The sequence below is a fragment of the Athalia rosae genome, chromosome 6, assembly GCF_917208135.1.
Source record: "Athalia rosae chromosome 6, iyAthRosa1.1, whole genome shotgun sequence".
In the NCBI taxonomy this organism is placed as follows: Eukaryota; Metazoa; Arthropoda; class Insecta; order Hymenoptera; family Athaliidae; genus Athalia; species Athalia rosae.
The window spans coordinates 17,179,441-17,200,069 of NC_064031.1; the positions used below are offsets into that span (position 1 = coordinate 17,179,441).

General features: G+C 43.2%; 1 protein-coding gene across 2 annotated transcripts in view; it reads right to left on the bottom strand.

Annotated features, from left to right (window-relative positions):
• The window catches only part of LOC105688574 (protein timeless homolog), a 79,927-nt gene extending 60,161 nt beyond the window's left edge, over positions 1-19,766 (bottom strand). Inside the window, exons 1-13 of one of the 2 annotated variants that reach the window (XM_048656415.1) lie at positions 19,349-19,766; positions 19,120-19,273; positions 18,852-19,032; positions 18,099-18,329; positions 17,858-18,021; positions 15,733-15,850; positions 14,837-15,099; positions 14,626-14,758; positions 14,366-14,520; positions 13,401-13,525; positions 13,080-13,236; positions 12,925-13,005; positions 9,609-9,709 (exon numbers count right to left, since the gene is read on the bottom strand). In XM_048656415.1, the coding sequence (XP_048512372.1) occupies positions 9,609-9,709; positions 12,925-13,005; positions 13,080-13,236; positions 13,401-13,525; positions 14,366-14,520; positions 14,626-14,758; positions 14,837-15,099; positions 15,733-15,850; positions 17,858-18,021; positions 18,099-18,329; positions 18,852-19,032; positions 19,120-19,273; positions 19,349-19,439 (1,954 nt within the window). In that variant the 5' untranslated portion in view covers positions 19,440-19,766. The remainder of the gene's footprint in view (positions 1-9,608; positions 9,710-12,924; positions 13,006-13,079; positions 13,237-13,400; positions 13,526-14,365; positions 14,521-14,625; positions 14,759-14,836; positions 15,100-15,732; positions 15,851-17,857; positions 18,022-18,098; positions 18,330-18,851; positions 19,033-19,119; positions 19,274-19,348) is intronic. The other variant, XM_020853861.2, reaches the window with a different exon arrangement.
• Between the last annotated feature and the right edge of the window lie 863 nt (positions 19,767-20,629).

Below are 20,629 nucleotides of genomic sequence, written 5' to 3' on the forward strand. Positions count from 1 at the left end.
AAAACGCGAGGCGGGAGTGGAAGGGGAAGTTTGGGGTTGGGAGCCCGCGGCATGGGAGTAATAATTTATGTGGAATTGCCTCGCTGAAGTAGCGCGATATCAAAGGTGCTCTCGCCAGCGAATACAACCTACCAACCTGTATCTGTTTCTGTTGCACGTTTCTGCAGCCAAGAGTTGCGCGTATGATAAAACGAAAATATATTTCTGCATTACTGTAAATAACTAAAGGAGCATTAGAGCCTGCAGAAACTGGCGAGGGAAGGTGGAGGCGAATTGAAAATATGCCGAGTACGGAAGACTCGCAACTGCTAACGGCACCTGTGATATACAACCACCCCACCCGCGTCAACGTCGATTAGATTACGCGGGGAGCAGATTTCCAAAAAAAATAATTCATCAAAACAAACACCAAAACCCGCGGCGTGTTTGACGTGTGTTCACATCGCACCTACAGTCTTCCTTCAACCACTGCAAGATGGTCGGGGACAAACATTCTGGGAAACGGACGAAATTCCGAAGCTGCAGGGAGAGCCGATGGCAGCAGGTGGCGGGAAATCAATGCCGATCCGTCAATAACCGGACCCTCTTTCTCTCCTAGGGGTCGGAGAGAGGAGGAGAGAGAGAGAGAAGAAAAAATTCCAACTTTTCCGAATTCCCGATACTAATTCGTCACAATTTTATCCCCATTACCCAGAGGATCCGTTCGAACGCGTGCGATGGCAGGGGGACGTAGAAATGTGACAAATTATCCATACGATACATTATTATCAATTTTGATATCGCTGCGCGGTGGAAAATTTTCACCCTCGAATACGTTTGCCAAAATACGCTACCACCGAGCAGCCGCTGCACCTGCACCGAATCCTGTAAAAATATTGCAAAAAGTATTTCGATGGCGCAGCTGCGCACCAGCGCCCGCGTATCATCGAACGAGATCTTCCGCGAAGACGCGTGTCGCGACTCAATAAGATTAATTAACTTTTACGGGATATAGTTGCGAATCCTCGCAGCTGGACTTACAAGTTTCTAATATAACTCGTTCCCCCGTGACGACTGCAGCTGCACGCTGCAAGAAATAATAAAAATGCGAGACATTTCAGAATTATTCGATGTGAGCGGCCGCTGCATCCACGTTATATACTATACGTCTGCCGTATATCTGGCGGTATGTACGTCTCGGATCTTCCGTTACTCGTACAGAGGTAGAAGGGAGGATATAAGGTTCGCGCGGGTATATCGGAAATCGGGGCAGTCGCGTGTGTCACCGACAGAACCGATATTAACCCATTTTCGTCTCGTTGAGAATGAAAAACGAACGCAGGGCGTTTGACCGTTTCCGTATCTGGCTGATACACGAATACGAAACGAAAGACGTAGGTGGACGAAAGGCGGAGGGGCGAGCTTCCGACTGGAGTCTCCGTTACAATACCCGTATTTATACAACATACGTATGTATGGAAATGAGAGTGCATAAAATAAGGAGCGCCGCGGGTTCGGGGAAAGGGTGAGATTCCTGATTCCGTCATAAAGTTTCAACGACGCGATCAAAAATGGCTACTCGCCAGGCTGGCTGGATATCTTTTGCACTCGACGACTTTGGCACACTATACGATGTTTCACCGGGGCAGGGGGTTGAAAATGGCAGCGGATGAGAGTGTGGGTGGAAAAATTCAATCTTTAAAATCGCTCGATAAAAGTTACGGGAGGGCAGCGAACTTAATCATCTGCGTTGAGAAGATCCGCGCGGTATAGTTTCACGTTACCTCGATCGGTGGGCCTCCCTCGTCTTTCGTTCTGCAGTACCTAATCGTCACTCGGCGATCAGCGAATATTCGGAACAACTCCGGGCGCGATGCAACGATCCCGGTGTAATCCGTTACGGGGGATCGACTGCGGGAGGGAGGTCTTGTTCCTGTAATTTTTCTCCACCGTTCGATTTCACCGTGTATAAACTTGACGGTAGATCGAATTGGATTTAATTCAATTCGGGTCAATGTCTTATTTTTATCGCTTTCGGCATAGCGCAACATCGTAGGAAAGTATCGAGTGAGTCTTTCCGTCAGCGTCGAAGTACTGGATATGAATTTATCCCAGTAAACGTGCTCGGCGGATATTCATTGAGCTTATCGTCGTCTGGTAGGGGTATACACGAGGTATATAAGGGAGCTGGGTTCTGAGGGTAAATCGAAGCGTCTCTCGCGTCTCCGGAATCAATGACTCACTAGCCAATTACGTTTTTACGGTTCGAGGGTGCGTCGGGAAAAAGGGGGTGACCCGCGGCGGGGTGGACAGGGAAGGTCTTACCGCGCGCCTTTGGTGCTGCTTTTTATGCAAATTGAAATAGGGCTATCGAGGATCGTTTAACTGTAAAATTTGCTAAGAAATTCGGTTACGCGATGAAAGCTCCTCCGCTTCATCGATGGCGATGGAAGCAGCTAGCGGTAGCGGTGCCCCCCGAGTGATCTCTATATCTATACTCGACGTAATTCACGGGCACGTAAAGAAACAGCCACCTCCTACCACTTTGGATTACGATATTATGAAAAAGGAGAAAAAAAAAAAGAAAAAATGAGACACCGAAACGAGAAAATTTTCCGAATCGATAACGACGACGAGCCGTGGAGAAATATCTTCATCGCCCCTCATTTAATTTCGTACACCCCTTGATTGTAATTTTCACATACCTTTGCAACAAATCTGCGTGTGTACGTAGCGCAAGACGAGGAATAATATTAATAACAACACATAGATTACGCGCAAGAGAAATGGCGAAGCGATGTAATTTTATATTAATAACATTCCAGATGTCCCAAACAAAATTGGCCCGGGTGGCATGTGAGCCGGGGGTTCTGAACTCGCAGAACATCGGACGTCGGCGTCGGATACAATATAAATGGGGTTTCCAACTGACGCTTCACCGTTCCTTCATTTACGTATTTCTATTATTCAAACGCGATTTTTATCCGGCTTCTGTGCACTCTGCACCTTCGTAACCCCCGTCAATCGATGCCGAAACATATGGCGGAATAATCTACGCCTGACCATTCGACTGTAGATCGACGCGATGAAAAAAAATAATTACAATTTTCCAACTACGAGTGATTCAGTAGCTTGATGGATGTTTTTTTTTGTTTTTTTTCATCATCAGTTCCATCATTTCCTTGGGATTTTCATTGGTTTCATTTTGATTATCATTTTTTTTCTTCCGGTTGATCCAATTAATGCAGAAAAAGAGAGCGGAAAATTGGGGTAGGGGGAAACAAGAAGCGAGTGGTAATGATCGTCGGAGTGAAGATTACATACCTACCAGTTAACCAACCGGTAGGACAGGAGCCGCGGATAGCGGATATACATATTATGTATACCCACCCATACCTTTGGTTTTCATCAGAGTGTCTACTAAGGCGTAAAAATTCGTTAAAATTTTAGGGGTGTGTAAACGCTGTGAAACGTGGACGTTAATTGATGTAATTTGACGAAATTTAACCTTCAATCATAACTTTGTTAACGAGCAGTTAAGCAAAGGCTGGCGGTGGTTCGTTCGTACCTGAGTTGTACGTGTACCTCGTCCTCGTGTAGCTAGATGGGAATATTGCGAGGGGCCGGGGAAAGGGGAGGAGGGGAGGAGGGGAGGAGGAGGAAAACGACTACAGTTCAACTCGCTACTCGCGAAATCGGGCGTTCTGCACTCCCTGGTACACTGCCGTCAACGAACCGCATAAATTTCATCCACCTCCCAGCCTCGCGTCGCCACTCGCCGCTTCAATCCTCGTCGCTGTACGTTTGTACAACGGGGAGAATCGACGACGCGCAAGACTAGATGGGGGACTTGCAGCTATTCCTCCCGATACGGCTCCGCTACTGCCGCCGGTACGGCTCGCACCTCTGCTATTCGAAATTACCATACGGTTCACTAGTCAACATGTAACACAACAAATTATCTGGAAATGAAACCTGCGAATATCCCCTGTGATCGGCAAACCGGAATATCACTGTATCTCATATTTATGTACATCATGCGAATTTGCGAATGCATCTTTTTAAACCCGTGGCGATATTTTTTTTTTTTTGCGAAATGCTCCAATGAATTGTAGCGTTGCATGTACAACGCGATGGTTTTTTTTTTTCACTCGCCTATTGAAATTCAGAACAGGATCCAATTTTCTCCCGTAGTATTTGCCGCGTGTAATAAGATCCTTTAATCAATAATCGTGAGAGTAGTGCAGAAGATGGTGTTGTGCGGGCGCAGTAAGAGCCAGCAGCTTCGCTCAAATTTCTATACATACATGATCACACCTGCGATTCCGCGATACACGAAATGAGCTTTTCTTATCTGCTTTCGTGCATGTACTTTACGCTACACAGCAATCCGATCTAGGATTATAATAACGTACGAAGAGCGCACGGTGTCCTCCTGTTTGAAGGAGTTGATGTCGGTTGAAACTCCGAATGTGAGAAGATACGTGTTGTTTTTACCACATGAAACTCGAAAAACTAGCGATAACTCGATCATTTTTGTGAATAAATCAATTTGGCTTCCAGATTTAATCTTCTGAGATCCAAATAAATGAGAAGAGTCAAATAAGGAACCGAAATATGAGAAAATCTTGATTATTGACCGTATAATCACAAAAATTCCGAGGGAATTCTCTTTGGATTTTTTCAATTTTTGGGCCAAAAATAAAGTAGTTTGAAAATTGATTGTATTACATTTTTCTTACGTATTTTGACCTCAGGAATCCGAATCTGGAAGAAAAATTGATCTATCTCTAAGATTGACCGAGTTATCGCCAATTTTCAGCTTTTTGGGGTCAAAAATAAAAAATTGACTTTTCAGTCTATATTAATGTAATTTGAGCTCAGGAATCTGAATCCGAAAGAGAAATGGATCTATCTTCAAAAATGACCGAGTTATCGCCGAATTATCGCATTTTTTTGCATAAATTTGAGGATATCTCAAAGGGAGAAAATCGTGGCTCAATTTGGACATCGGATTCGTGTTTCTGAGGTCAAAATACATAAGAAAAGTGCCATACGATCAATTTTAAAAAATAAAAATTTTTGGCCAAAATTTGAGATTTTTCCAAGGGGTACCCCTTACGATTTTTTCAAATTTTGGCCAAAAATTTTTATTTTTTAAAATTGATCGTATGGCACTTTTCTTATGTATTTTGACCTCAGGAACACGAATCCGTCGTCCAAATTGAGCTACAATTTTTTCCCTTCGAGATATCCTCAAATTTATGCAAAAAAATGCCTAAAAATGGCGATAACTCGATAAATTTTATAGATAGATCAATTTTTCTTCCAGATTCGGATTCCTGAGCTCAAATTACACTAAAATAGACTAAAAAATAAATTTTTTATTTTTGACCCCCAAAAGCTGAAAATTGGCGATAACTCGGTCAATTTTAAAGATGGATCAATTTTTCTTTCAGATTCGGATTTCTGAGGTCAAAATACGTCAGAAAAGCATATTAAACTTAATTGAAACAATGATTTATTTTTTACTCAAAAATCGATTGAGTAATCATCAATTATTTGCTGTTGGGAGCAGAAAAATTAAGACATATCGAGTGGTTTTAGTCGTAGACCCACTTTGATTCATCGCAATCCCTACGTGGGTCGAAATATTCTAAAATTTCTCGGTCTACGAGAACGGGGTATCCAGCCCGAGCTTATCTGGAGTCAGGTAGCCACGGGCGCGCGGTTTGTTGTGGGGCGTCACCTCTGCTCAGCCCCGAAGGTGACGTCTCACAACAAAGCGCTACGCTGCTGACTACCTGACTCCAGCAAAGCTCGGGCTGGATACCCCGTTCTCGTAGACAGAGAAATTTTAGAATACTTCGACCCATGGATGGATTGTAAATATTCGAATTCCTCGGCCTTCGAGGGAGCCAAATTGAGCTAGAAATTTTTCCTATCGAGATATCCCAATTTGTCTGCTCCAAAAATCGAAAAACCAGAAATAACTCGATCAATTCTGTGGGTAGAACAGTTCAGTTCCCAGATTTGGAACTTCGATTCCAAAATCGAAAGAAATCAAATGCCACAGTCTCCGAAAAACTTCAAAGCGACACCGGGGCGTGTACGTTTTTCCCGATTTCCGATTCATCGGACGTTTCTCCGTCGAAGATCTCGAGTTGAGGGATCTCTGTGAATCCGGAATTGATGTATCAATTCGCGATTCGTACCCTCATAGGTGGGTACGTACGTCTCGTGCCAGAGATCGCCTCCAGAGGTTTTCTTTGTCGCGGGGGCGTTGATCTCGTTTGGCAATTTTCCGTTGATGCATACAACGTTTATATTCCGTGCATAAGATTCTTGCAAGTCGCGCAGAGCAAGGGCTCGGAGGGGCGTGAAGATAGTCGGAGTTTGAAAACTGCTCGTGTTGGCCTAGATCCGACGCGGATCCCGGAACTCCAGCGACTTTCAATGCTCAAACGTGCGCCGTCTACGGGGTAGAGTTAAAGATGGGGGAACGGGATTCCCAGTCAGAATATACAGGAGTTGAGTAGCTTCGCTCCAATTTCTATATATAAAATAAACGTTGGATCCGAATCAATCGAAACTTGGAATTTAGCACAATCGCACCCCGCGGCGTGATATCCGTAGTTATACGAGTCGGGGAATCAAAGTAAAATTTTCAAACAGTATTATATGCGGAAGCCACATTCCATATATCCTTCGATTTTATGGTCCCTTTTCTTTTTCTCTTTCCGCTCTCTTCTTCATCCCACTTCCGTACGTGTTTCTATACATATACACACGAACGATATAACAAGCGCGGGGTAATATAACAGCGTTTTTACTGCTCGCTTAACCTTCGCATGGCATTTTATTGCTGCATCCTGGAGGATAACGCGCGCACACGCGCAAAACCTGTTATACCATACTCATGTGACTTTGAACGCTTCCGGACACCCCTCAAAAACTCGTGTCTTTGACAGATCGAGCGTCGCAACGGAACGATCATAGTATAAGTCGCGACTGTAATATCCCCAGGAGGTGATTTGTGGTCAAGTCTCACTCTGACGATGAAATGCAGCGCGACGCAACCGAGAAAAAGTGAAGTCATTATATTACTTTCGCAAAATCCAGATAGATATACTCACCTGTGGATATTTCAAGGATTTTTCAAGAACCCGATAAGACTTCGAGGGAGGAACGGAAAGGGGAAGACTCCGAATCGGAGCAACAATTTATCGGGGGGTTTCCGACGATCGCGCGGCGTTGTATCCTTCAGGTCTTACGCGACTGCAGGTAGTTACGCGGTAAAACCTGCGAGACGTTTGATCCTCGAGGAGTGGAGGAGTCGTCGAGGAATGTGCAAGCCATATAGGGAGGAAGTAAGAGGAGGTGGGGGGTGGGAATGGGTGCGTTTTCATTGTTTAACATTGGCTTGCGTGGAGTGTTTGAGAGGGTTTAGGGTGGAGCTGCTCACCCGAGCTAATGCATAATGCAAAACAATCCAACTAAGTTATATTCCACCCCCGCGTACAGATACGGTGAGCTTATCGCTGAAGCGGAGATTTTCGTCGGTTCTCGACCCCATCGCCGTCGTAGAGTCCCCAAGATCAACCGGTTAAGCTTTCTAAATATGAATTTCAAGCTCTCGTATAATTAATTTTAATGGACTTCAATTATTATGCTCCCATACTTTAACCCAGAAGGACAAGTTCGAGGAGATGCGATGAAAAAAAATTGTCTCTGTCGCCGTAAATTTATGTAAATTGCCAGGACACTTCTTCAGATCGCGACACGGAGTAAATCTTTGAGAGAATGTATATTTATTTATTTGTTCTTATTTTTTTCAATTTTTTTTCATTTTTTTTTTTTTCGAAAGTTGTACAACGTACAAAGTGCGGTGTACGGTGCGTTCGTCTATTTGGTGAGAGGTTGAAAAATGTTCTCTCGTAAAACAGAGTTGCATTTTCCTTCGACGGCAGAGTTGAGAGTAGTAGAGAGTGTAGAGAGAGAGAGAGAGAGAGAGAGGGTGCAAGAAGTGTAACGAGAATTAACATTTAACGACCGTCGTGCAGCACCGCGACTACCGCAACTTTCAGTATCGCAAAAGAACGGCGTCGCGTATAACGGCGCGGTACGGCTCAAAGTCGACTTGCCGCGCGTACATTTCACCGCCGTATATGACCGCCTAGGTGATAAAAGGAACCGGAAAAGGAGAGAGGCACCGCAAGCGAAACGAAAAATAAATAAAATAAAATAAACGTGAAAACAAAGAGAGAGAGAGAAAAGAAATTCATACTTTACAGATTAAAACTACCCCTTTATCCTTGGGAAATGGGTGGCCTCTCGTTTGCTCTGAATTCATATTACGGAAACCATAGAGAGCCGACCGAGTGAGTTCGCTGCGAAAAACCAGGCAGCAAAAAAGGTCGTACGGAGGATGATATTACGAGAGAAGTTTTACTTGGCTGGGTAATATCACAACAGTCGTAGCGGCTACCCCGTTCGTCATTTTTCTGGTGCGGTGCGTGCGAATCGCGACGATCGGACACGTAAATATCGCGATATCCGTATAGCCACGTACGTAGGAGCTGTGATGCCGATCGAAACGCGAGTCTCGTGCGAGTAGAGGGTGGATATGGGGAACAACAAGTCCGCGAACGGCGCGCAGTTATTCATACATAAATTAAAGAGCCATGAAACGAATACCGTCAGCCTGTTTAATTAAATTTGCAACGTGATATATGTCGTCGCTTATTACAAACGGTGGGGCAAGAAGTCGGGCTGAATCATCGCGTGTTTGAGAATTTTCATTTTTTCTTCTTATTCTATAGTTATTCATTCATTATTTGTTGTTTCGTTTTTCGTTACTTTTACCCGAAAGACTTGCAAAGTGTCTAAGTGGCGTACACTGCGTGTTTAGATTCGCGTACGTCTACTCCGTCGACAGAGGGGAGGGGAGATTCCGAGGGAGATTCTCTAGGCAAATATAGCTACTTTGGCAAAACGCGTAGACAAGCGAACGAACCAACGAACGAACAAACAAACAGACGAGGCAGACGTTGCTGAGAGAGCTAGAGCCCGTCGTCACGTTGCGTCGTCGGTGGTGAATCGCGACACCACCGCGGGTCCGTTAACGTAGACGGAAGTTTGACGATAAGGACGGAACGGACTCCGCCGCACGGGCTTCGCTTCCTTTTCGTATCTCGTTAGCCTCGAAATCTTTGAGTCTTAAGGAATTTAATTTAATTGATTGAAAGAGGGAGCGATGGTACCCACCTATTCTATGTATACGTATACTTATACATACCTCGTATACCCACGTTGGCAGCGTCAAGACTCCCGCCTATATTAATTGAAAGACGTAAGCGGATGAAATTCGGTGGACGAGAAAACTTTATAAATGAAAGAAGCAGCGGCGTCCGAAAACGGTAGCAAATTCTTTATTCGTCGTTTCATCTTCTCTTTTCTTTTTTCTTTTTTCTTCTTTCTTTCTTCCGATATATTTCTTTATGCGTCTTCGTTTGAATATCACTCCACGATACTTACCGTCGTTATCAAATACGCGAACAGAAAATAAAGCGGAACAAGTTTGTTACAATGAATTTTCACCCCATCTGAGGCAGTCGTTTTTTACTCACCATCTCCCAAATCAGCAAAGTATATCTCTCTGAGTGACATGAATTCTTCCTCCTCTGTAATCCCGGCGCTTCCAAAGCTGTCGTTTTCTGGCCATACCTCGCTAAGAATCAGAACAAAAATAAGGATACTCATTATTCCCGGCGCATTGAACAACGTGTTTCTAACTCCGTATTCTTTTGTAACATTTGATGAGACAATTCGATTAATCGAGCCTCACGCGACACGCGATTATCAAAAAATGTACATACCGTAGCGTATACCGTACTACGTGGCAAGCTCGGTAGCGAATGAACGTACGATTGGATAAACACGGATTAACGCGGGGATCACACGTCGGTGTGCTGTATACGCCTTAGACTCTAAGGGCGGCATTTTCACGCAAGGCCTCCCTGCCTAATAGTTGTTTCGAACCTTAGCCGGTTAATTGCTAGGGCTTTTCCTTTCTCGCCTACGGCGGCGGTATAGCTTGTATGTATGTACGATAGTGTCGAGGGGAATCGCAAGAGTACAAGGTGTACGTTATGTATGTATACGGGGTACCAGCTGTAGCCAAGTTTTCTCAAAGGATCCGAGAGTGGTGTAGCCTTCTCACTTACAGTTTCCCGAATGTTTCGCATTTTCCTCCGCGGCAAACTAGACATAGTGAGCTTTAATAAGAACTGACTGAGAGAACATGATAGGCGAGATAAACGACGGGGGAAATTGGGTTGCTCGGTAGAGTGAAATCAAAACATCATGTATATATATTATATACCTACCACGGGAAATTGCTTTTTCTACGCGGCGTCCCGTCGCTACGACATCGTCTATTATAATGCCTGAAACCTAAATTCAGGTACCTGGCTATCGCGGTACAGCGAAAAAGATTCCGATATTGAGCACATAACTATACGTTCGCATTTGAATTTCGTTACTCACCGGACACCTCGCTGCTCCAATATCACATTTGCTCAGAGCTGTTCAATTACCCGATTGCGTCGATGTAACGACACCCCTGGATAGGTATCCGATAAGTTATCGCGATGCGACATTATACATTTGTAATCAATTAGCAAGAACAACAATCGTAGACAGCGAATACACGACGGAAATAAGACGGGAAGCATTATCATCAACGCGGTAGGTACTACTGTTATAATGTAAGGGAAGGCGGGACGAGGATAAAATAAACACAGACGCATTTCAGCTAAAGAGAAGACGACGTCGAACGTTGATAGAATGATAATATTGGTACCGATATCATATACGTCGGTGGAAATCCGTAAATACAAGCTTCGGCCCCTATGACGGGAATTTTTGTTTTATCACGAATGCACCGTGTAACTCGTTCGACTCGATCCGTGTACAAATAAATAAAGATGAATGCCGCAGCGTGTGGTAAAAAGTACCGGTACAATGCCGCCGTGGTCGTAACGGTCTGCCAAAGGTACAGATGCCCGTTTGCAACGGTGCAGATAATTAGTATCCGCTAACGTCTGTAATCTGCGCGTAAATCGCGTACACGGTTCATAGTCGTTCTCCGTATGCTTCGCGTCGTACGAATGCGAATGGTCTTTTTGGTTCAACGTATCGCGTGTACTTGTGTATCTTGTAATGCAAATAATTACACCTAAACGTATTTTAATTCATCTCCCATTTTCGCACGGTGCGGTGCGCTTCCCTCTATTTCTATTTTGCTTAAAAGCTCAGGATCCAAAGTCCCTGTTGTAAGTCAGGACAACGACCGAGCAGCTGACTAATAGCTTCGTTATACCAGACGCCTTTGTGCGATAAAACAATGCCCCGTGAGCACCGAGCGACGCTGGAGGACCCTCCGCCTTCTCTGGGACGACCGGAGGGCGGTCGGTATTCTATGCTAAGGGAGTGTACGAAGAAAAAAATTTGTTTAAAAACGAAAGAGAAAACCAACAAAAAAAAAAAAAAGGAAAAGAAAACATTTCCCTACAACCCTTCTTGCGCGATACTTGACCCGTCTGACCCCCACGATACAGAACGCCGTGCCCCAGATCTGCGAAGCGTCAGCCCACCGCGGGGTCTTTTCTTATCTTATCTGACGCCAACGAGCGGTATTCCGTTTCATTTTTTCCTCTTTTTAGATCTCTCCGTTTTTTTCTCTTATTTTTGCTCGGTTTATTTTTCTTCTTCCTTTCTCCGTTTTTTTTTTTTTTTCGTTTGTAGGGTTCCATTCTCACCCCCTTTCTCCCTCACTTTCCCTCGGCTCTTACTCTCCTCTTCGTCTTATCTCGTTGAGCAGCCAGCTCTGTTCCTAATTCCGAAATTAGCCTCTAGATCTCAATGCTCCCATCTCCGCAAACCCGGAGATGATCTAAGGCAATTATATATCCCCCAATGAGCCAAGAGAAACACGAGCTTGAGGAGCTCAAGTTTCAATTCGTTCAAGACCTGCGCATTGGTTGTTGTTGTTGTTGTTGTTTTTTTCTTTTTCCTCTCTTAAGCGCATCTACGTTCTTTCGAAAAAATAATTATTAAAAGAAAAACAATCGTCTACATGGACGATGAGTGACTTGAGATCATCTTGGGTTCTTCGGAGATTCCATAGCAAAAGTCTGTACATGAATATTTTGTCCCTACATCGCGGGAGCGCATTGAAAAAATTGTGCGGTTTCGGGGTGGCGAGGCCCACCTTGTACTCGATCGGCCTTGTATCGTCGATATATTTATAAGTATGGCAGAGTTTTTATCAGGCGAGGCGGATAATCGAATCACGTCTTACCACTTCATAGGTCTTCCGACCGTCGCCCGCGCGCTCACCCCGTCAAGAAGTTTTAACGTTGAATACCTACACGAGGGAAACGATAGCATCAAAAGGCATCGTACCAGCGCGTCACGCAGCATCCTTTCAAATTCATTTGCGAACTTCGTCCCCGGGTCTATTTCACTCGATGCGATTCACCCTACAGCCCGTCTCATACAGTTCGACCCGCGCTCCTCGGTCGATACCCACCCTCAACCCCCACCTTCGAGGGTGTCACGACGTCGAAGCGTCGATGGGACCCACCCGGGGAATCCCAAGAACCGAGGGGTTAGACGGTTTGCAGATACCGAAAATTTACAGGTGAGCTAAGAGCGGAGCAATGTCCTCGTCCCCTGTACGAAGGCGAAAAGGCTGAAAAGGTGACCCTTGAATTCACCACCGAATTCACACTCCGATTTAATTTATAGATGAGGATATAAATTTTACGGTAAGGTGAATATATCTGCAGAGAATAGCCGCGGGTATCGCGAATTTCGACTTTCTTCCGTTAGGAGACGGGGTGATAAGCTAAACTATTTATTTTTATGATTTTCACTCACCGCGCTGCTCTGAGCAAACCAACTGCTTCGTCGAATTGATTTTTGCGGAGAAATCGTTGCACTCGTTTCATAGCATCTGCTCTGCAAGCAGACACAAATCGTCAGATGAGCGCAATTTTTCAACCCTTCGTATCATCGTAATTCCAAATTCTTACTTCTGATCGTCGATGGGCGTGTCCAGAGTGGCGTCGAAGGGTGTAATTTCAGGTATCGTGGAACTCTGCAGAACTGCAGACAATTGGTGACTCGCCTCGTCCCATCGTTCTTCGAGATTGAGCACCGCCGGCCTCTCTTCGACGCTGGCTTTTGATTCTTACGGGGCAAACGAAAGAAAAAAACCTACTAAAAGCTGCTGCTTGAACTACACGATTCGAATATTGACAATACCTCGATCGTGGAATGAACTAGTTGGCAATAGTTTTTCCATTTTCTAAGGACGAGGAAACAGAATTAGTATCGTCGTGATATTGACTTACTTTTTTTAGCTTTTTGTCGTTTAGCTTTGATCCGTTGTACGACAATGCTGCGCCCCCGACCGCAAAACGTCTCGAGCATTTTGAGGAAAATATGAACGGTCTCGACGATATCGGCGAGATAATTTCTGCAGAGTGACAAATGAAGACAATTTTTTAATACCGAAGATTTGAAGAATAACTTTTAATTGTGAGCAGAACCCCGAGCTGATATAAAGGTTAAAAAATCTACGATGCAATGGAGAATCGATTCTGTGGCTGCAGATAGCTTTTCTGATAAATTAATCCAGCCCTCACCGGAAGAGGTGATCGGCAGTATACGTGAAATATAGAAACGACGCCACGTCAACGTCGAAAAGTTGGTGGTAGCTATGAGATAGTTTTGTTGGCAGATGTACGGACAGACTTTTACGCCGTATTTCGCTTTTACCCGAGCTTTTACCTATAGTAGGATCAATAACAGTTGTTTATTTCGCGGGAAAAGAGATAGCGAAGGAAGCGAGACAAAGAAAGAGAAAGGAAAAGAGGTAGGAGAGCGGGGGGTGAGTGTCTGTGGCAGATAAAAGTTTCAGCAAACACTTGCCTCGACTGACAAGTCCAATAAAACAACCCAGGGTGGAGCGAACCCAGGTCTGTTATCAATTTAAGCAATCTTTAAATATTAAGTTATCGCAGATTTCATCCATGATGCAACTTTCATTATGCCACGCTAAGCTCAACCCCCGACCTCGACGCCGGAAGAAGTGAGGGCTTTGAAGATGAAATAGAATATATCATCCCCTCCACCGTTCACAGAACTCCCGTCTAATTACGATAAAATATCCGTTTCGTAATCAGATAAAAGGGAAATACTCGCATGTAAGAAACACCGGGTAACCGTATATCAGCTGGGAGTCAGATGCTTGTTAATTAGGTTGTGCGCTACAACCGTTACAATTTGTTTCGAAAAACACACGAGTCGAACGAACCTGCTCATAGTTACTTCGTTGTAGGAAAGCAACTGTTGCAAAACGGTTTCACGGTATTCCGGTACGTAGAATACGTTGTTTTTTATAACTTTGCTAGACTTTCGGACATCCTCGTCGTCGCAATTGTCCATGGCGATCAGTGAGCGAAGAAGTTCCTACGTCCGATATAATCACGGAAAAACAACGAAACAAACCAATGTATTGCATAATATCGCCTCCAATCTCCATAGTGTGTATGCCGCAGAAAATTCAGACTATACCTGATAGGCTTTCAACGCCAGATGTAGCCTTTTTGACCACAACGGTACATTCTTTTTATCCGTAATCATCATTTCGTAATAATGCTCAAGCTGTTTCTGAACGAAGTAGAATGTCTCAGTGGACATTGTTTCGCTGGGAAATGAAGAAATTCGATTTAGCGGGGTTGCGTTAGCCTTCCCTATCCTCGGTCGTACATTTTATTTATCTCACCTGATGAATTTAACGTGGAAGTTGGAGTTTCGATTGAATTCCATAAAAAATTTCATCGCCCACAGATAATAACTTTCGTCATTCGCCTGGGCACGATCGCCTCCACCTATGCAGAACCTCGCGTATTTCATCACCGGATTATAGGCCCCGTTCAAAAACTCAACGCAAAACTCTTTCAAAAATAGTCTGATGCTGAGCGCGGATACGCGTTCGGAATCTTCGCCTTTGGGTCCCAATTTGTTCTTCGGCCGTTTCGATTTGGTCTATTATCAGGAAAAATAAGGACGATATATTTATCCACTCCTTTTCATCGATGTACTTCAGGAACAATATGATCCGTAGTATTCTATTATTTCCTGACAAATACATTGTTTTTTCAACAAAAGCACACATATACCCATCCAGACAACGACGAAATTATAACGAATAATCCATCGTTCGTACCTATTCCTAAGGGAGTATTTCGCCGTTCCCACAGAGTACGGTACAGAGATTTATTTTATACGGGAGGTCGTGGTAGGTGTGTATATAATGAAATGAATGCCGCCACCGGATTCTAGTTCTGCCAAGTTCCGTCGGTGTTCATTCCTGACTATACCTCGAGGCGAGGTAAACGTTAAGAGAGAAAAACTTCTGGGGTTGACCCAGTTTAATACCTTTGCAATTCCAGGGCGATAATCAAGGGAGGTTGGGCACAGGGCGTTGATTAGGTAAAAAGATTTCGACCCTGGAGAGCGCTGAGTTATTGTTCGTTAAAGTTATGTTTGATAAATTTGTATAAAGATAGACGGCGAACGGCAATACGAAGTGCGAAACAACACAAGGGTAAAACCGAAATCTAATCATTACGAAGAATAGCTGTGAAAAAATAGAATACGTATAAGATTGATTCTCACCTTCAGTTGGCTGAATTCCAGAGTCTCAATTTCGCGGAAAGGCTTGTAGCAAATAAGCTCGTTATCGCCAATTGCCTTCAAATTTCTCACCACAAAAGTACCACCGAATCGCGAATGTCTGGAAAATACAGTATTTCCAAACTCATAATCATTAATTAATAATAACCGCACTACTGCTGCTGCTGCTGTTGCTGCTGGCGCAGCAAGCATGCGATCGTACAATTGTGGACACATTATAACTTTCTGGGGCCCCACGTAAACTTTTCTCGTCCCCCAAAAAGTTTCGAGTATCAGGATACGAGTCGTATGATCCGGAAGGGAAATATATTACGCCTCTAAACATGGCGTAATAGCAAGTAGAGAAAATGATCCCGCTAATTGTTCCGATGACAGATTATCATCATTAATCGTACAAATAAAAATAATTCAAAGAATCATCTCGTTTATTTTGAAAATATAAGCGCAACGCGGGGGGTTGATTCGTACGAAAGAGTGTTACCCGTGTTCCCCTACGTCATTTAACAGACTATCTCTGCCAGTGACAGGTGCCGTCAATTGCATTGATTGGATTTTCAGGAGGTATGGGCAAAATTGGATTCGGATTATCTGTTCGATTTTCGAAGAAACGTCCCATCCGCAAAGTCCCAACGCCGCGGCGCCGGGCGGCGCGATCCTATCGAACTTATGTTAGTTACGAAAAAATTGGAGAGGCCGCAGAAGGGATTTTTTTATACCACACATACGGGAATTTTGGAATCCAGCGAAGAGATTTTCATACCTGTGTGGTAAAAAGGGGGGAAAATGGACTTCTTCTTTCCTTGATCTTCAAATCGCCGATTCAAACAGCTTCGAATATTTATTCAAGACTAATTTCTGTCTGTAATAAACTTTTACCGAAACCGACAAACCATCCAATTGTTGAACTGAGTATGAATATGAATCTGTTTATTCGTACTCGGGAACCATATACTCGCTGCCGTGGGGTGCGTATCCAGCCAGATGTCTTGCTGCTGTAAACTGGGTCGTATTAGTTAGGATTTAACTGCAGCTAGGCTACAAGGTGCACTCGACGATCGCACCTGAATGAAGATCGTAGATAGGTGTTCACACTCCGAGCGACTTTATTCCCTCTTTCATAACAACCATGTACGTACTGGTATATAATATTACACACATGCATGTACTACGTAGACACTGCAGCGAGTATTGGTACACGTACAGGCATTGAAATGGGCATAAAAAGAACCCCGACCCGGGAACTCTCTTATACGTGCGAATTGCGCACCCCAGACTCGATTTATAGATCCGCGATAAAATTTATGATCACACGACCCGCTCGTTCGTACGACCAGAAGTGATACTTGAAGGAAGATGAAAAAGAAAAAAAAAGGATGTCCTTAAATGGTCGACAACGAAATATTTATATATCCACGATAGGCGGAAACGAATACGATTCTTTTTATGAACTTGTGTGGTATGCGTAGGTGATAAATCATCTCACACCGCATCTACGCGCTGCGTCTTAATTCCCAGCAGAAATCAAAAATTGTTGGGGACGCATGGCGCATGGTTCTACCTGAAATTCTGTGGTGTCTGGTCACGTGCGGTCCGCGGATGTTCGACGAATCTTCAATGCCCATTTTTTATCATGATAATAAGTTTGCGAACCGAGGCGGCACCCCCAGTTGACCCAGGCCTTTGAAAATAAACGAAGCTTTGCCTTCTCCCCTTTTGCTCGTTCCTTATTCCCCATTTCGCTTCACCATTCTCCACTGCGTTTGCCGCAGCGAAGGACAAAGGGTTGTTTAACTTACGTAAACATGGAATCGCCCCATTTTTTTTTTTTCAACCACCCAAGCGAATTTGCAATTTTTTATTAGATTCTCTTCACTTGTTGTTATTTTTATACTTTGTTCTTGTAGTAGCTACATTTCCAGACGAAAGTTAGTTCGAAAAGGATGGGTGGCATATCTGAATATGCGTACAATCAAATCGCAGTTTAATTAATAATATTAATAGCGAAGATTCGGTGATGAGTTTACATAATTTCAAATGCGAATTCTATTTTCTTTGGCATGTAGTAGGATCCTAAATAACAGTACAAAATAGTAAGATACTCACGCACCTGGAACCTGCGTATTTCCGAGTCCTTTCGATCTTCTGCCGAATCTCTTGTTTGCGGACAGTTAAAAGATGAGTTTCGTCACGTTCTCTCTCGGCGGTGGTTTTTTGTAATCCTGTAGCACCTAGTTTTGTAGCATTCTGTTCTCTCAGCATTAACGACACGATCTGTGATCCCCAAGGAGATAATTTTGTGAAAAACCACGAAAAACGACTGCACAACTGATTCAACAATCTATAATCACCTCCAAAATATGCATCTGATATTGCTGTTCATGTTGGTTGCTAGCAATAAAGAGAAACATGTCGACCATTCCGGATGTGTGAAGAGCAAATAAGACCGCATCATGAACAGTACACTCCGAATCTGTCCTCTTTTCATTGTCGGTATCCGCAGGAACTTGTAAAACATTTCTTACCAGGATGAGAATCCTCTGAATATCCTGACTCTTATCTTCGGAGCGCTCATCTTCAGGCTGATATAGTTTTGAACGAACAAACCATTGTAGACTCCAGATATCACACTATTGCTATGTATGAGTATTAGGGTGTATCGAAAAAAAATAATTTTTGTATTCAATGATGTTGGAAAATATAGAGTATGATTTTTTTTTTTGCAATTTTATTGGAAAATATTAGAAATTTCTGATTAGTGTTATTTTTGATCGCAGATATCTTTGAAACGGTTGATCTGAGGAACTTTGACTTTCAGACGTTAGTTCTAGAGCGTAAAATTTCCTATAAATCCTCTCTATGGGATGTTGCGTAAACAAGCCATTCCGAAGTAATTAAAATTCGAAAATAAAAAAAAAATCTCCAATGTTATTTAAATAGAAAAATTACAAATGAATTGAGACGAGCCTTAATATTAATATTAAGGGCTCCAATAGGCGCCAAAATTTTTGTATTTACATGTACTTTCAATTTTTCAATACCATTGAAAAAAAAAAAAGATTTTTCTTTTTATATACCCTAATGAGTATCATTGATGTACTTACAATTTTAAAAATTGAGGCAACCTTTTGGTGGATAACGGACCAAAAAGTATCATCACCTAATGCCATCTTATAATTCTGAAGATGGGAAATGATCTGCAGGTAATAGTTACGCTCTGTGCTATTTTTTGGCACCTGCTCATTATACAGCAGGAATGCTGGTTCGGTTAAATTTATGAGTAATCTGTAGATTATACAAAATTGTATGATGATCTTCATGTGGTTTAACAGAAGTGATCACTTAGAAGTAAAAGAGAAATTATCAACTCGCCTTAGGAGAACTTCAAATAATTCTTTCTTGTCAGAGTGATCGATAAGTATTCTCATAAGATCAGTTTGCAGGACTTTAGAAGCACCAAGGTAACGTCTAATTGTATGGTTGTGATCATCTCTTTTCAAGTATCTGATGAGATCCTTGAGTGTCTCTACGATCGACAAATTACTCAATTACTAGGTGCTAGTTCTATAATAATAAAATAGTTGTGAACCGATACACTCACGGACGCAGTCCTTATCCAGCTGATACTTGATCCCGTTGTAGTGCCCTAGTGCAGCACAAGTTGCCACGATCTCCGCTGATTGATAATCCATTTTCACAAAGTTGACTCACTTCAAAATATTACTAAATTGATCAAAGACTGAGCACTGCACAAAACAATCACGCAAACCTGAAGACAACGAGGATCTAGAGGTTAAGATCTTAGGTTAGGAGCCATAAATCTCAATAAAACTAGTTGCAACTGTGGGCGTGTGGTTTATTTTATTATAAAAAAAAGCTCAGCCCGACCGTTGTAATGATTCTGCTATGTCAAAACTGACTTTACTTAATCCATCACTCGGCACTTGAAAACCGTACGATAATTGACATTTGGTTGACATTCACTGCCAAGCATCCAGCATGGGACAAGCAACAAGTTAATGTCAGCATCGGCGAAGAGCCATGTGATCGCCAGCGCCACACCGATTGGTAAAGGCAATGCCTGGTTGCTAACCGGTTGCTAACCACTTGAGCCGCTTCCCCCCCTACGAAAATTTGAAATGACCCCGGTAACGCAAAGAATTACTATCTCGTCGTAAGCGTATTTTCTAATCGCATACCTTGCGTGAGAGACAATTGATATCACTGTAAATAATTATACAGCTAATCTTAATTCTGTTTCATTCGTCCATGGGGTCAACTTACTTCATAAAGTATTTTATATTTCTCCTCGTATACATGCCTTCTCCATCTCGCAAGAAATATTCGGCACTCTCGATTTTCCGGTTTAGTTGGTAGAGAGCTAGCTGGAAAAGCTAATACCAGCAGTCGAGCGTCCTCGGAATGTGTACTCAATGGCGAATTAAATTTGGAGGAAAATCCCTAGAAAACCAAGCAGCTTGGTTCCTGCTCGGGGGATCTAGAGTTAAGTCAATGTAGTCATTGAATGTGAGATGGGTAGGACTTTGCCAAGGTTTAGGGAAGAGAAGCCAACCGCAGTCTTCCCCGAACTTTTAGGTACTACCCACCGATTTCCCAAATAGAAATAATCACTCCCAAGATTATGATACTCAAAAACATTAAAGAAATGCGAGATTTTACGAGCTCACGTTTGCGTTCAATTTTTGCTCGCTCTTCCTCAGCAACTGAATAGTTAATTAGTGATTCCTTTTTTTACTCAAATGCTGAACACTACGTTTTAAATTCCTACGTGTAAATACAACGTAGCTCTATTCCGTAAAACAAGAATACGTGAACTAGGAGCGGTGCGGTATCGCCTACGCCTCATTCGTTACGATTTCAT